General features: G+C 56.2%; 5 protein-coding genes across 5 annotated transcripts; 4 read left to right on the forward strand and 1 right to left on the reverse strand.

The window, feature by feature from the left end:
- Positions 1-193: 193 nt before the first annotated feature.
- On the forward strand, positions 194-2,396 carry IUM83_10910 (uncharacterized protein; the record flags this gene model as incomplete). The annotated part of the gene is made up of 6 exons (XM_067935439.1): positions 194-466; positions 536-613; positions 691-927; positions 996-1,454; positions 2,190-2,234; positions 2,298-2,396. 6 exons carry the CDS (start codon positions 194-196, stop codon positions 2,394-2,396), a joined length of 1,191 nt encoding a protein of 396 aa, XP_067780688.1.
- Positions 2,397-2,708: 312 nt separating this feature from the next.
- IUM83_10911 (Regulator of chromosome condensation (RCC1)) lies at positions 2,709-5,903 on the forward strand (the record flags this gene model as incomplete). Its single annotated transcript, XM_067935440.1, has 11 exons — positions 2,709-2,717; positions 2,786-2,842; positions 2,905-2,928; positions 3,000-3,089; positions 3,164-3,279; positions 3,345-3,378; positions 3,448-3,503; positions 4,892-4,927; positions 5,023-5,280; positions 5,343-5,613; positions 5,685-5,903. The coding sequence occupies 11 exons, from the start codon at positions 2,709-2,711 to the stop codon at positions 5,901-5,903; spliced, it is 1,170 nt and encodes a 389-aa protein (XP_067780687.1).
- A 180-nt stretch (positions 5,904-6,083) lies between these two features.
- On the forward strand, positions 6,084-8,328 carry IUM83_10912 (WEE protein kinase; the record flags this gene model as incomplete). The annotated part of the gene is made up of 8 exons (XM_067935441.1): positions 6,084-6,832; positions 6,952-7,135; positions 7,209-7,318; positions 7,412-7,622; positions 7,698-7,784; positions 7,849-7,925; positions 7,994-8,143; positions 8,214-8,328. The coding sequence occupies 8 exons, from the start codon at positions 6,084-6,086 to the stop codon at positions 8,326-8,328; spliced, it is 1,683 nt and encodes a 560-aa protein (XP_067780717.1).
- Positions 8,329-8,644: 316 nt separating this feature from the next.
- IUM83_10913 (fatty acid desaturase) lies at positions 8,645-9,739 on the forward strand (the record flags this gene model as incomplete). Its single annotated transcript, XM_067935442.1, has 1 exon — positions 8,645-9,739. The coding sequence occupies one exon, from the start codon at positions 8,645-8,647 to the stop codon at positions 9,737-9,739; it is 1,095 nt and encodes a 364-aa protein (XP_067780689.1).
- Positions 9,740-10,515: 776 nt separating this feature from the next.
- Positions 10,516-11,612, reverse strand: IUM83_10914 (Mitogen-activated protein kinase kinase kinase 2; the record flags this gene model as incomplete). The annotated part of the gene is made up of 3 exons (XM_067935443.1): positions 10,516-10,964; positions 11,031-11,462; positions 11,546-11,612. The coding sequence occupies 3 exons, from the start codon at positions 11,610-11,612 to the stop codon at positions 10,516-10,518; spliced, it is 948 nt and encodes a 315-aa protein (XP_067780707.1).
- Positions 11,613-13,268: the final 1,656 nt, after the last annotated feature.

The following is a 13,268-nucleotide window of genomic DNA, read 5'->3' on the forward strand; positions in this document are numbered from 1 at the left end:
ACTCCTGCTGCTCTGCGCTCGACTCGGCAAATTCGATACTGAGCGATGATTCGATGATGCACTTCAAGTTGGGTTGACTGGGTACAAAATAGAGATCCATGATTGGTTGAAGCGTTAACCGAATCAAAGCGGAAAATACTTTACGGGAAAATATTACCGCCACTTCAACTTGAAGCGTCTCGTCAGGGAGAGCATGGGGCTCTTTGGGAAGAAGGGCAACAATGCCGTCCGTGTGGCGGAAGGAGGCGGCGGCGCGCTCGCGATGACGTCTCCGTCGACTGCTGCTGCGACGTCAGAGAAGAGCAAGGACGGAGATAAAATGAATCTGGAGCTCTTCGGCGCGGATAGCGACGAGAGCGACGACGAAGCGACCATCGACCGCTACGCCAAAGAAGGCGACGAGGACCTGGACGAAGAGGAGGCGGCCGAAGCCGAGAAGAGGAAGGTCGCAGTGCTCAACTCGAAGGTGCGGGCTGGCGGGTAAAGGTTGCGGGAAGAGTGGAGGTGCTGAGGATGTCAACTGCCGTGTGTGTAGCTGTCGCCGGAGGAGCTGTTCAAGAAGTACGACACGGACGGGTCGGGCAATATCTCGGCGTCGGAGTTTCTGGCAATGGTATGAATCTTAGATTAATATTTTTGAGCTGGGCATGCTGAGCATTTTTTTCTCTTTTTCTTTTTTTTTTTGCGTAGCTGCCAGATCTGGGGATTGCCATCTCAGCGGCGAAGGCGATGCGGATTTTCCGCCGCTGTGATACGGACGGGGGCGGTGAAATCGACCTTACAGAATTCAAAATGGCGATGTTCGCTGTGGACCCAGTGTCAGGCAACACGTTCGGCTTCTCGCCGTCCACTTTGCTGGGGCCACGAGATGCTTTTGAGTTGTTTGATGAGGATGCAACGGGGCAGATTGATGAACTAGAATTCGCGGTGCGTAGGTGGTTGAGTTACAGTCAATTGTGCATATAGTTGTCGCGGCTAACATGCGTATTCTTCAGGATGTTTTGGAGTATTTTGGAATGGATGTGAGCGATGAAAAGCAAGAGAAGATTTTCAAGAAGTATGACAAAGATAAAAGTGGATACATTGACTACCGGGAATTTCGTTCGATGTGGGTCCGCCTAATTGACGTGCGTGAGGAACTTACGAAGCGAGGGGTGGAGATACCAAAACACACAAGACAGTGGAAGCTACAGCAAATGCTTGAGACAATTCTGGATGAAGAGGAGGCCCGTGAAGCAGTAGCACTTGAAGAAGCAAAAAAGTTCCTACAGCGGCAACGCGACAAAGAATTCCGTGAGCAGTTAGGCCGGAAGGCAATTGTTCGAGCTGAAGACGAGCTAGCCGCTGCTTTAGATGCCGCGGGGCAAGTGTACATCATGGGCAGTGGCAAATACGACCAGTTCGCTGGAGACCCAGTAATACGAGATGAGGACTTGTTCCCAGGGTTCAAGGCTGTAAGCGAAATTTGGGCCTATCGTGTAAATCCAACCAATAATCAAGCTCAGCCAAGCAAACCAAAATCAGTACCAAAGCCCAGTAAGCAAAAAAAAGAAGCTCGTGAGCAAAATACTGGGGCAAATGGCGTGTCTCCTACTAAGACAAAACCAAAACCAACCACTTCTCTACCAGGCAGTGAACTTGGTGCACCGGCGTCCAAATATGTGCGCCGAAGATTGGAAAACAAGCGCTGGAAATTTCGAAGTCCGCCCAGGTTGAACAAGCGCACAATCTCCCAAACCAAAACTCATATTCGAGCAATGTCTCGAGAAAAAGCTATGTCGGACGATCGTGCCGAAGGAGACCCTCGTGTGAACTCAAATACACCTACGGAAACTTCCGAAGTTGAAGAGCTTACTCACGAAGCGAGCAACCAAGCCGAGGAAGAACTTGCCAAATTATTCTTTGAAAACCGGGAGTTCGTTAGGAGCTTACGATTTCGATCAACCACATTGATGACAAATACGGGTCCCTTGTGGGGGAAAAGTGTCGTTCAAGGAGCAATAAGCGACAGTGTCGCATTTGCCGTAACAAGTTCAGGGAGTGTCTTCAGCTGGGGAGGGAGGGATAGCACTTGGGAGGCATCGGCACGGCGGCTAGCCGGGTTTGATGATGACTCAGACGACGAACTTGGAGGAGGGACCGATGCGAAGAAAACTAAAGACTTGTCTAATGTCGGTATACAATCTAAGGTTACGCCTCGATCGGCATTACAGAAGATGTGTACGCCTGCCCAGGTACGCGATTCGGAAATGTTGTCAATGCGCATGTGCCAAACGAGCTAATCGATTTGTGCACAGCTCGAGGGGTTGCGTGACCCTGATGTAGAAGCCCGCGAAGAAGAGCAGCAGGCGATTGAGGGTCGACAAAATGAGGAGAATCAGCATTATGAAAGGTAGTATTGCAAGAAATGTGGAGTGCCAGTTTCAGACACTAAGCTGTGCACGGAAATATGTAGGCTGAAGCGTGTAGTCATGTATTATGACGTGTGGGAACCACCTCCCAGTAATGCAACAAGATTGCTGTTCATGGAGCAAGTGCTATTGCCTAAGGTTGAATACGAGCAGCTTATCACATCAGGGCAACTTCGTGGTCTCGAGTTTGACCATATAACCAAAATGGATTTATCTCTGGCGCTTGGGGAATGCTTTGAGCTAGAAGTTGAAGTGAAGGGTGAGGCTGGGCATGCAGCATTTAAGGATTCGGAAAGGATGATTAAGGTAAACGGCTTACTTTTGTATTCCACTGACCACTCCTAACCTTGTTATCTATTCACTCTATTTTGCAGGAACACAGCCAAGATAAGCGTCGCCAAGACAAACAACAAATCCAGTTGCTGCAAGCTGTACGTGTCATTACTGTTTCCTAAACATTGGGACTTCACTGACCACCAACGCTGTTGTGTAGGAGAAAGACAAACTTTTGCAGGAGGTTGGTTTATAGATGTTGTCACAAAAGTAGAAGTGTCGCCAACGAAGATTTTGCTGGACGTTTTTGGGCAGTGGGCAGACGTAAAGACATTGCGCGAGGATCGACACATGAAGCGTGAAGAGGAAATAAAGTCGAAGATCATCGAGAAGATTGATCGAGCGGTCAGTGTTTGGGTCCATTGCATCGAACTTCACGCTGGATTGATAATTCAACTCTTCCCGCTTCAACTTGGTAGGATCGTGCCTATGAGTCTCGAGCTTCTCGCAGAGTTGTGCAGTTGGAAGACACGATCCCTGAGTTTACAGCTCGAGGTGAAAACGTTCGGATAGAAATGAGCGGAGTCACCACAAGGTACGCAAATGACCACAATTGCATGACCAAGTGTTCGTCGGCCTGAAATGCTCAACTGTACGCAGAGGCCCACCGCTTCACTCGCCCAGAGGGGCTGTGGTAAGTTGATCCAGTCGGAAATGGATTTTCGATTTCAAAAGCAGACTAACAGTGTGCATGCTTCAATAGTCCGTTGCGAACGTGTCGGCGGGGGGCTCACATGTAGCTCTGCTAATGCAAGATGGGTACGATATCCTACCACATCTGCTTCAGCAATTAGTCACGCTCAAATCTAAGAAATTATCTTCTAGGTCACTTTACACTTGTGGAATCGGTGCGAGTGGCCGCTTGGGTCTTCAGCCAAACGAGCGAGGTGCTATTTGTTTCGATACAAATCACCCACAACGTGTCGAGGCTTTCAATGTACTCAATACTACCGTTTTTAGTGGGAAGTGAGCTATGGTGTGCGAGCTTACTGCTAACCTTCTCTTGTTTACTGCAGGACTTGAATATCCGCCAGATTTCTTGCTCGTATTCACACAGTGCAGCCATTGACTCGGATGGAACTTTGTTCACTTGGGGGTCAGCATGCAACGGGAAACTTGGTGTAGGAATTGTCGAGGATGAGTACAAGCAGTATTCATTGACCCCGTTGTTAGTCAAATTCCCCGGGAAACGGAAAATTCGATCTGTGTCCTGTGGAGCTTCGCATAGTGGAGCAGTCTCAACCGCGGGGGAATTATTCATGTGGGGTTCGGCAAATGGAGGTCGCCTCGGGCTTGGGCCTCGTGTTATCGATACCATTGTTGTTCCAACTTTGGTGAGAGATTTTGTCAGCAAAAAAGTGCGAGTATGGCAGGTGTCTTGTGGAACAGCCCACTCGGCAATTTCCACAGAGGTCATGTCGGAACATAACGGAGGCAGCAAAAAGCTGTTAGGAGGTCAGGTATATGTGTGCGGAGGCGCAACAGCACTTGGTCAATACAAACTATCGTGGGAGCGCGTACCCGAGCTGGATGAGGTTGGAATTCGTCAAGTGGCTTGTGGTGGCAGTCATACGGCTGCAGTTTCCTCTTACGGTGAGCTGTACACCTGGGGTCGCAATAACCATGGCTGCACAGGTCACGATGCGAGCGTAAGTAGTTTTATGGTCGTACTGTATCCCAGATTTGATCTAATTGTTGTGTTGTGCAGCGTATTTTCGTGGAGAAACCAGAGCTGCTCAAATGCCTACATGTAGAGCCCTACAACCTTGCGTTTGGTAAACCTTGTCGTCAGATGACCATCTACAATGAACAGGGACCTCATTTAGCCGTGAATGGGGACATCGGGGGCACTTTAGCGACTTGTATTCACACTCACGTAAGACAACTATGCTTCCTGAGATTCAGATGAACTATGCTAAAATGTGAAAAATTGTAGCTGGAGGATAAACCATGGTGGGAAGTAGACCTGGGGCAACCTGCAGTTATCGAAAAAATACGGGTAAGCGACAATTTGCGTGGTTGTAGAAATTTGATGCGGCTAACCTCGGCTACCTTAAGCTGTGGAATCGAACCGACGAGCCGCTGAATCCGTCAAAACGCAGAGAAGAGTACAGCAGTCGCTTGTTTCCGTGCTGGATCTTCGTTAGTGAGTTCCCATTCAAAGAGCTGGAGGGCAAGGAAGGGTGCGTTTGCATGTTGACTTGGTGTACTCGCAAGGTTCGTTTGTTGTTTTTTGTTTACTGATCAGTGGTGTTTGCAAACTGTCGCGATGATTTAGTCTGCGCGCGGCAAAAGTGCAGTCGAGCGCGCTCGAATTGTTCCGAACCAACAAACGCATGACGGAGTGGATTCTCCCAACTGCTAACACTGTCGGCCAGTACGTCCGTGTGCAACTTCAGAACAAGAACTTCCTCCATTTCGCAGAAGTCGAGGTGTTCGGCGTCTACTCCGCGTTCAACTACGTGGGCCGTGTCGGCACGGTGCAGTGCAGCGCAGACGCCACACTGGTGGTCATGCCTCCCACCCCAACTCAAAGGTACGTTCAACGCCGCCGCACAGACCCTCAGATAAACATTCATCGTGGTGTTGGTGCTGCAGTGTGCTGGACGACTACTACCTCCGCGCCATCCAGGCAGACGCCGACCACGCCACCATCCTCCGCCAGTACAACGCGTACGACCGGTCGTTCCGCAAGTTCGGCCGCGGCAGCGCCGAGATCCTCGACAGTCCGTGCCGCCTCTGTCGCGTCTTCCGCGACTGCGAGGTGTGCGAGTTCTACGCGTCTGCCAAGTACAACCGCCGCTCGTACGGTGGCGCCGGCCTGAAGCCGCTGCCCGTCCGGCTGGACGGCGACCGCATGGGCCTCGAGGTGCGTGCCTGCAATCCATCCACACCCCTGCTCCCTATTAACCAGCTAACTAGTCACCAATCTCCGAGCAGGAGCTCGTGCGAGTGGCGCTCGCGGAAGGCACCCTCGAGGCGGAGCAGCAGGAGTGCGCGCGGCAGGAGCTCGAGGCCGCCGAGCGCGCTCTCCTCGCCCAAGAAGCCGCCGCCCTTGAGGCCGAACGGCAGCGCGCGGAGGAGCAGGAGCGCAGCAAGCGGCAAAGCCGCCTGCTCAAGCCCTTCCAGGGGCTCACACTCCGCAGCAAGAAAGTGTAGCCATGTCTGCACTTCAAAGTTGAAGTTGCCCTGTACCCCCCAGCGTCGAAACCTGCCATACCGCATACCCCCAACCTCTCATACTGAAAAAGGCGGGAAAACCCGCTATCGACCTTCATTGTTGAATTTTCCCACTCAGAGGCAAGTGCAGGCTTTGGGTCTCTGCCGCCTCGGAGAGAGATGCTGCTCAACGCGCTGCGCTCCAAGGCGCGCGGCTCGTCGCAGGCCTCGAGCGGCGGCAAGAAGCAGCGCTCGATCCACGACTTCTTCTCGCAGGACAGCCGGCGCAAGGCCGGGCGCAAGGCGCGGCGCTCGCTGGAGGCGTCGGCCAAGGGCAGCAACTTCAGCGCCGCCGCCGAGGACATGGAGGACGAGCCCGTGCCCGTGCAGAAGCGCATCGACTACGACGTGATGGACGACGAGAGCAGCGAGGAGCCCGTGCCGGTGGCCTCGCAGTCGCAGTCGCTGGGGTTGCGCCCGCGCCCCAAGAAGATCGACTTCACGGCCTGCTCCAGCCAGCGCAGCGAGCCCGACTGGGAGCCGCCCAACAGCGCGCACACGCCTGTGCGCTTCGGCCTGCCGCCCACCAGCCAGGGCTGCTACACGCCGGGCATGGCCACGCCCATGCAGCAGCAGTGCAGCCAGGACGACATGGACTTCCTCACGCCCCGAGACCAGCCCGTGATCCCGCTGTCCAACCCGACGACGCCCTCGCCGCTCAAGAAGCGGCCCAGGCTCAACAGCGGGGCGGACATGGTGCAGGAGGAGCAGGTGCAGACCCTCACGCAGGACATGACGCACATGGACGTGCGGCATGCGCGCAGGGGCCCGCCGTCCTTCTCCAGCCAGTCATCCATGGACACCAGCTCCCCGCAGACGATCAGGAAGGTCAACGTCGTGGTGACCACCAAGAGAGCAAGACCCAACGGGTGAGTGGGGCGACTTGGACGGCTGCCGTTGTTGAGACGGTTGAATCACTCATATTTTTTTCGTCATGGTGTTGTTGTCTGTTTGTTTGTTGTTGCTGTCGTGGTCGTCGGTCGCGCAGAGAGCAGGCGACGTCGTTTCTGTCGGAAGAGAGCTACGTGAACCCGTTCGCGCCGCAGCCGACGTCGGAATCGGGCAAGAAGAAGATTTCTCGGCGCAAACGACGGTCGTTCCCGGCGGCGTGGGTGGGGGCGAAGAACGGGTCGCCTGTTTCCAAGTATCTGTCGGATTTCTCGGAAGTCGGGGTGCGTACCACGCATCGTCGGGATTTTGTGTGTGTGTTGTGATTGCGGGCTCATGCATTTGTATGTTGTGTAGTTGATCGGCTCCGGATCGTTTTCGAAGGTGTACAAGTGCGTCAAGAAGATCGATGGCTGGGTGTACGCGGTGAAGAAGAGCAAGCGACACTTTCGCGGAAAAGCTGACACGTACGTTACATTTGACTTCTGCCGAGCTGGACACGATGCATTTTCTGTCTTCGACAAAGGTGCTCATCTTCTTGTCGTTCTTCGTATTGATAGCGAGCGAGCACTACGCGAAGTGCAAGCTTTGGCAGCTCTGAGCGGCAGTAATCACATTGTCCGGTATTTTGACGCCTGGATAGAAGACGACCTGCTCTACATTCAGCTTGAAAACCTAGAGGGCTGCTCGTTGGCTGGGTTTGTCAACAAGTACGCGCCGCGCAAGGTTCCGGAAGAGACACTATGCAAGCTTCTTTGCCATCTTGCTCAGGTACTCTTTGCTGCTGTTGAATGGCATGTCCGCTGCATGGATTCTAAGCTGACCGATGAATCGTGTGTGGTACAGGCTCTTTATGATATGCATAGCAAGAAGATAGTTCACATGGACGTCAAACTTCAAAATGTTTTGGTCGGTCCGGGAGAAGTTTACAAGGTGCGATGCCGCAGTTTTTTGTTTAGCTCTATCGGCGTTGATGCTAACCTTTGCTTCCACGAAGCTTGGTGATCTGGGAACTGTCGCCCACCTCGATGGCAGCATGGAAATCACAGAGGGCGACAATCGGTATCTTAGTCGGTGAGTGTCGAATGCTGCATACGCGAGTTGTCAAGGGCTCAAGTCTAACGTGACGGTTATTATCGTAGGGAGTTGCTCGAGGGCAACAGGAATAACTTGCGTGCCGGCGACATCTTCGCCCTGGGAGCCACGATTTATGAGCTCGCGCTCGGAACGACGCTGGCGAGTGGCGGCGAGGAATGGCAGAAAATCCGCGACGGAGACCTGGTCATGTTCCGGTAGGCTTCCGATGCTTTCCCGTCATTTTACGACCAGTATGCTAACGTGCTTGCTCACCTGCTCCCACAGACAATACTCCAACTCGCTACAGCACCTGATCGCCAGCATGATGCACCCGGACGCGCTGCAGCGGCCTCTGGCCGAGGACATCTTGCAGCACGAGGTGGTGCTGCCCTTCCGTTGAGTGTCGTCGTCGAAGTCGCCCGAGTCTCTCTCTGCATGTCGGTACACTACTACCAAGAAAATAAACTGCATTTGCACGGTTGAACACGTACCGCGCGGGGCACCACCCGAGTGGAGGGCAGGTAGCGTCTATGACATCACAAACGGGCGGTGCTGACCGCAGGCCCGTCCTTCCCCATCTTGCTTGCGTTTACCTTGGCCAGACTATGGGATCCCCTGAGTCACTGCAACCTGCCCGGTGGTTTCGCAGCCATCCGTGGCCGCTCATCCGCACGAGCTCATTCCGGCAAGTGCAGCCCGAGGCCCAAGTGTCCACCATGGCGTCCACGCAGGAGAAGCAGCCGTACCAGTTCCCGACGCTGACGGAGATCAAGCGCTCGCTGCCCAACGAGTGCTTCGAGGCGTCCGTGCCGCTGTCGCTCTACTACACGGTGCGCTGTCTGGTGCTCGCCGCGGCGCTGGCCGTGGGGCTGCACTACGCCCGCGCGCTGCCCCTGGTCGAGAGCCTCTGGGCACTGGACGCGGCGCTCTGCACGGGCTACATCCTGCTGCAGGGCATCGTGTTCTGGGGCTTCTTCACCGTGGGCCACGACGCCGGCCACGGCGCCTTCTCGCGCTACCACCTGCTCAACTTCGTGGTCGGCACCTTCATCCACTCGCTCATCCTCACGCCCTTCGAGTCGTGGAAGCTCACGCACCGCCACCACCACAAGAACACGGGCAACATCGACCGCGACGAGATCTTCTACCCGCAGCGCAAGGCCGACGACCACCCGCTCTCGCGCAACCTCATCCTGGCGCTGGGCGCCGCCTGGTTCGCCTACCTCGTGGAGGGCTTCCCGCCGCGCAAGGTCAACCACTTCAACCCGTTCGAGCCGCTGTTCGTGCGGCAGGTGGCGGCCGTGGTCATCTCCCTGGCCGCGCACTTCGCTGTGCTGGCGCTGTCCGTGTACCTGAGCGTGCAGCTCGGCTTCACGACCATGGTCGTCTACTACTACGCGCCCGTGTTCGTGTTCGGCAGCATGCTGGTCATCACCACCTTCCTGCACCACAACGACGAGGAGACCCCGTGGTACGCTGACTCGGAGTGGACGTACGTCAAGGGCAACCTGTCCTCGGTGGACCGCTCGTACGGTGCGCTCATCGACAACCTGAGCCACAACATCGGCACGCACCAGATCCACCACCTCTTCCCTATCATCCCGCACTACAAGCTCAACCGCGCCACCGCGGCCTTCCACCAGGCCTTCCCGGAGCTCGTGCGCAAGAGCGACGAGCCGATCCTGCAGGCCTTCTTCCGTGTCGGCCGCCTCTACGCCAACTACGGCGTCGTGGACCCGGACGCCAAGCTCTTCACGCTCAAGGAGGCCAAGGCGGCGTCCGAGGCTGCGGTCAAGACCAAGGCCAACTAAACCCCTCGCTCGGACTGCCAGTAGGTTTCATGGCGACAGCCTCGCCGGAGAGTTAATAGCAAGAGAGTTGTTTTGTTCGACACGTGTAATAGTACGCGTCACTCCGTTTCGCCTACAGTTTCCAGGGCACGCATGCGTCCTTGGCACACAATGTGTCATTTCGCACGCCTGGATACTTCAGTCGGTGGCCAGGAGCCGATAACTGACAGACTGATGCGATTCCTGTAGCATCCACACATATGTCGAACGTGCTCGAGTAGGAGTGTCAGGCTAGTTTTCAGTATCTTCCTCTACGAGTCTGGCGTGGCAGTAGCTCTGATGGAGAGGACGGTGACGAGAAGGATGCCCAGATGACTTCCGAGACAAGATGGTAAGGACTTTACCATCTCGGTAAGGTTAGGCGATGGAGGAGGCAAATGTAAAATAATGCTACAGCATTGCGCTGAGTCCGGGTGCAGTTTACTAAGACGGCGTTGCGCTGCGCGCCGCCGCACGTATATGGATCGAGACCTTTTCTGAAGACCAGAGAGCTACTATTCACATGCTACCAACTCTCTCCGCCTTGTCAACGCCCACAGCTCCATGCCTCTAAGCACGACGACACCAAAAACACACAACGCCATCTTCCTCCACTGCTCTCCTTCCTTGCTTGCTGGCTTGCACCGCGCCCCATGTACTCGTCTCCACCAGGTTCACGCAACGAGCGCTCGCCCCATGATCAAAAAGTTTTTGTTTGCACAGTCACCTGTATTCTCGCTCCTGCCTCCGGCCATAACTTAGAGCAGCAGCACGTTCTCCTTGGGAGTCATGCCGCTGCCGCCGCCCTCGCCGCCGTTGTAGCCCTCCATGGCAGCGCCCTGGGGCGTGGTAAGCTCGCCCTCGGCCTCGGCCTCCTTGCCCTTCTGCAGCAGTCGCGCGCCGGCCGCAATAGCTACGACCGCTAAGCAGCCGACGACGATACCGATAACGGCGCCGAGACTCACGCCGCCGGTGGACGCCTTGCCGATCACGCCGGAGTTGTCGCTGAGGATGGAGCCGGGGTTGAACGACTGCTGGTTGGCCGAGCTGCTGCCCGGGGACACGATGGTGCCCGACGTCGAGTCGGACGACGACCACGAGTGGGACGCCGACGAGCTGGAGCGCGAGTTCGAGCGCGAGTTCGAGTGCGAGTTCGAGTTCGACGAGACGGTCGAGTTTTTGCCGGTGCTGGAAGCGTCCGAGCCCCCTGCAATCACAGTGCCCGGGTTAATATCGCCCGAGTGGGTGCCAGCGAAACCGTTGGAGGCATTACCATCGGCGTTCGACTTGGCGTTCGAGCCGGAGCTCGCGTTGCTGTCGTTGCCCGTGCTCTTGGAGCCGTTGGTGTTGCTGGTGCTCTGGCTGTTGTTGCTCTTGCTGCCGGTGTTGCTAGTGGTGGGGGACGTCGTGCTGCTGGGCGTTGACGTCGTCGCTGTCGTGGTCGTGGTCGTGGTCGCGTCCGCCAGAGAGACGGTCTTGCCGTCCTTGGTGAGCGTGCCGTCCGCGTTCACGTAGACGAGGTCGGTGCGCCCGGTCGCCGCGCAGCCCATGATGGGCGTCTGCGGCAGCAGCGCGCAACTGGAGCCCGAGGGGCAGGCGCCCACGCCCTGGGACAGACCCGACGCGTAGTACGTGCCCGAGCACGGGGCCGCCGACACGCACTGCACGCCCGGCACGTCCAATACGCTCACGGTGTAGGTGCAGTCTGTATATTTTGACAAAAGGTGCGTGTGAGCGAAGGGTCTGAAAGGGGAAACACGCGTGGATGTGATGCCAAAAGGAGCGTACCTTGAGCGAAGGCGCTTCCTTGTATGAGCAGCAGCAGCGCGCTGGCTGCTGCGACTTTCGGCCACATGAGGTTGGTTGCTGTTGCTGTTGCTGTTGTCTGAGATTTGCTGTTGCCTGAGGTGTCGTGGTCCGAGCCGCCCGAGTTGCCTCTCGGTCGGAGCCCGGTTAGGTGGTGCTAAAGCGAGTGGGGGATCGATTGCCTCGCCGGTGTTGCCGCAGGACGCAAATACCGAGGAAGCAATTTGATGTTTCCGGTCGGTTAGCCTTCCGTTTTCCGAGAAAACTTTGGGAGTGCGGCGCTACACACACCAGCAGGCCGAGAGAGTCGGTCTCCGAGTCGTCGCGTTGCCTCCAGACCCGCGCGCCCATTCGCCGAAAAGCCCACTGCCCTAGCCGCGCGAGTAGAGGTCTCCGCAGCCGGCAACATGGTCCTCTACCGCTGCCCGCAATGGCGGACCTTTTGCGTGCGCTGTAGGCGAGCGAGACCGCTCTCGGTCGTCCGCGGGCGACGACGCCGCGGTAAGCCTGCTGTGCAGGCATGCATCTGTATGGAGCGGCCTGCCGACCCGTCGCGGCCGTACCGTTGCAATGGCAACTTGGCATTTGTCCGGGCCGCAAGGCTCTCCCCGTGTATTGGGAACGGCGCAATGGGCTCCTCCCCGCTTGCTGGCGGCGAAGAAGGCGTGGCAGTTGGCAACTGCGCCGCTGTTTACCATCGCCTTCTTGCGGCGAGCGCGCTGGGCTACCTGGACCACGTGGCGCTTGGACGCGCGCTGGACCATGAATGGGTGCGGTGAGTCATTCGGGTGGGCGGCACTCTCTAACCAGCCGTGGCGGGTTGCTCGACACCCAGATGCCCGTGGATGGAGGTTGAACCGCGGCAAAGAGTTTGAGGTGGGCGGGTTGGTGTGAGTTGATACTTACTCCTCCTCCTGGGAAGTCCAGGGTGCAACTCTGCGGCGTTGCCAACGAACAACTATCTCGTGTTGCAAAAGCTCCGGGAGGTTTACGTTATGCGTTGTCAATGCCGTGGCGGCGGAGGCTTCTCCAGGTTTTGCGTTGGGCCTTGGTTCTGCCATTTGCTGCTTGGGCCAGCTTGTCACTCGTGGCGGCTTGGTTAGTCGACAAAAGACGAGCCAGCAGCCGACGTGACGTGCATCATCAACGCTTAGCTCAGCTAAGTTAGCTGAACTTGTCGGCTTGCCGCACCGGACGCAGCCGGATCTGGATGCCGCGGCGCTTATCGTACACATGTGCTGCATGTACGCAGACCGCATGCCATCTTGGCGCGCTTCCATATTATCTACAGAGGACCTTCAACTCGTAGATAATGTAACGTGTTCGTGCGATTCACGCGTTCGGACACGTAGCCCTTGACATTCGCAACCTCGGATACGTTGCTTGCTTGACTCCCACTTGAGACCCCCCCCCCCCAAACACACACGCTTTCGGCGCCGATCTGGCCAGGTCAAATGGACCAACAAGGGCTTGCAACACTAAATGCTCTATCGCGCAGCCTGAGAGGAGAGGACCTTGGCAACTCCAAACATCTATGCGCTGTCCGCAGGGCAGCAAAGCACGCATACATGTACTTCGGACTTAGGCGACGACCAAACTAGAAGCTGAATAAGTGTCTCGTTAGGGCTAGCTTGCGGTGTCTAGCCCGGGTGGCGGGATCCTGCCTATATTGTCGTCTTGGTATTAGGATAGTACGGTGAGCTAG

This window comes from Phytophthora cinnamomi (assembly GCF_018691715.1).
Source record: "Phytophthora cinnamomi strain GKB4 chromosome Unknown Contig126, whole genome shotgun sequence".
Classification (NCBI taxonomy): domain Eukaryota; phylum Oomycota; class Peronosporomycetes; order Peronosporales; family Peronosporaceae; genus Phytophthora; species Phytophthora cinnamomi.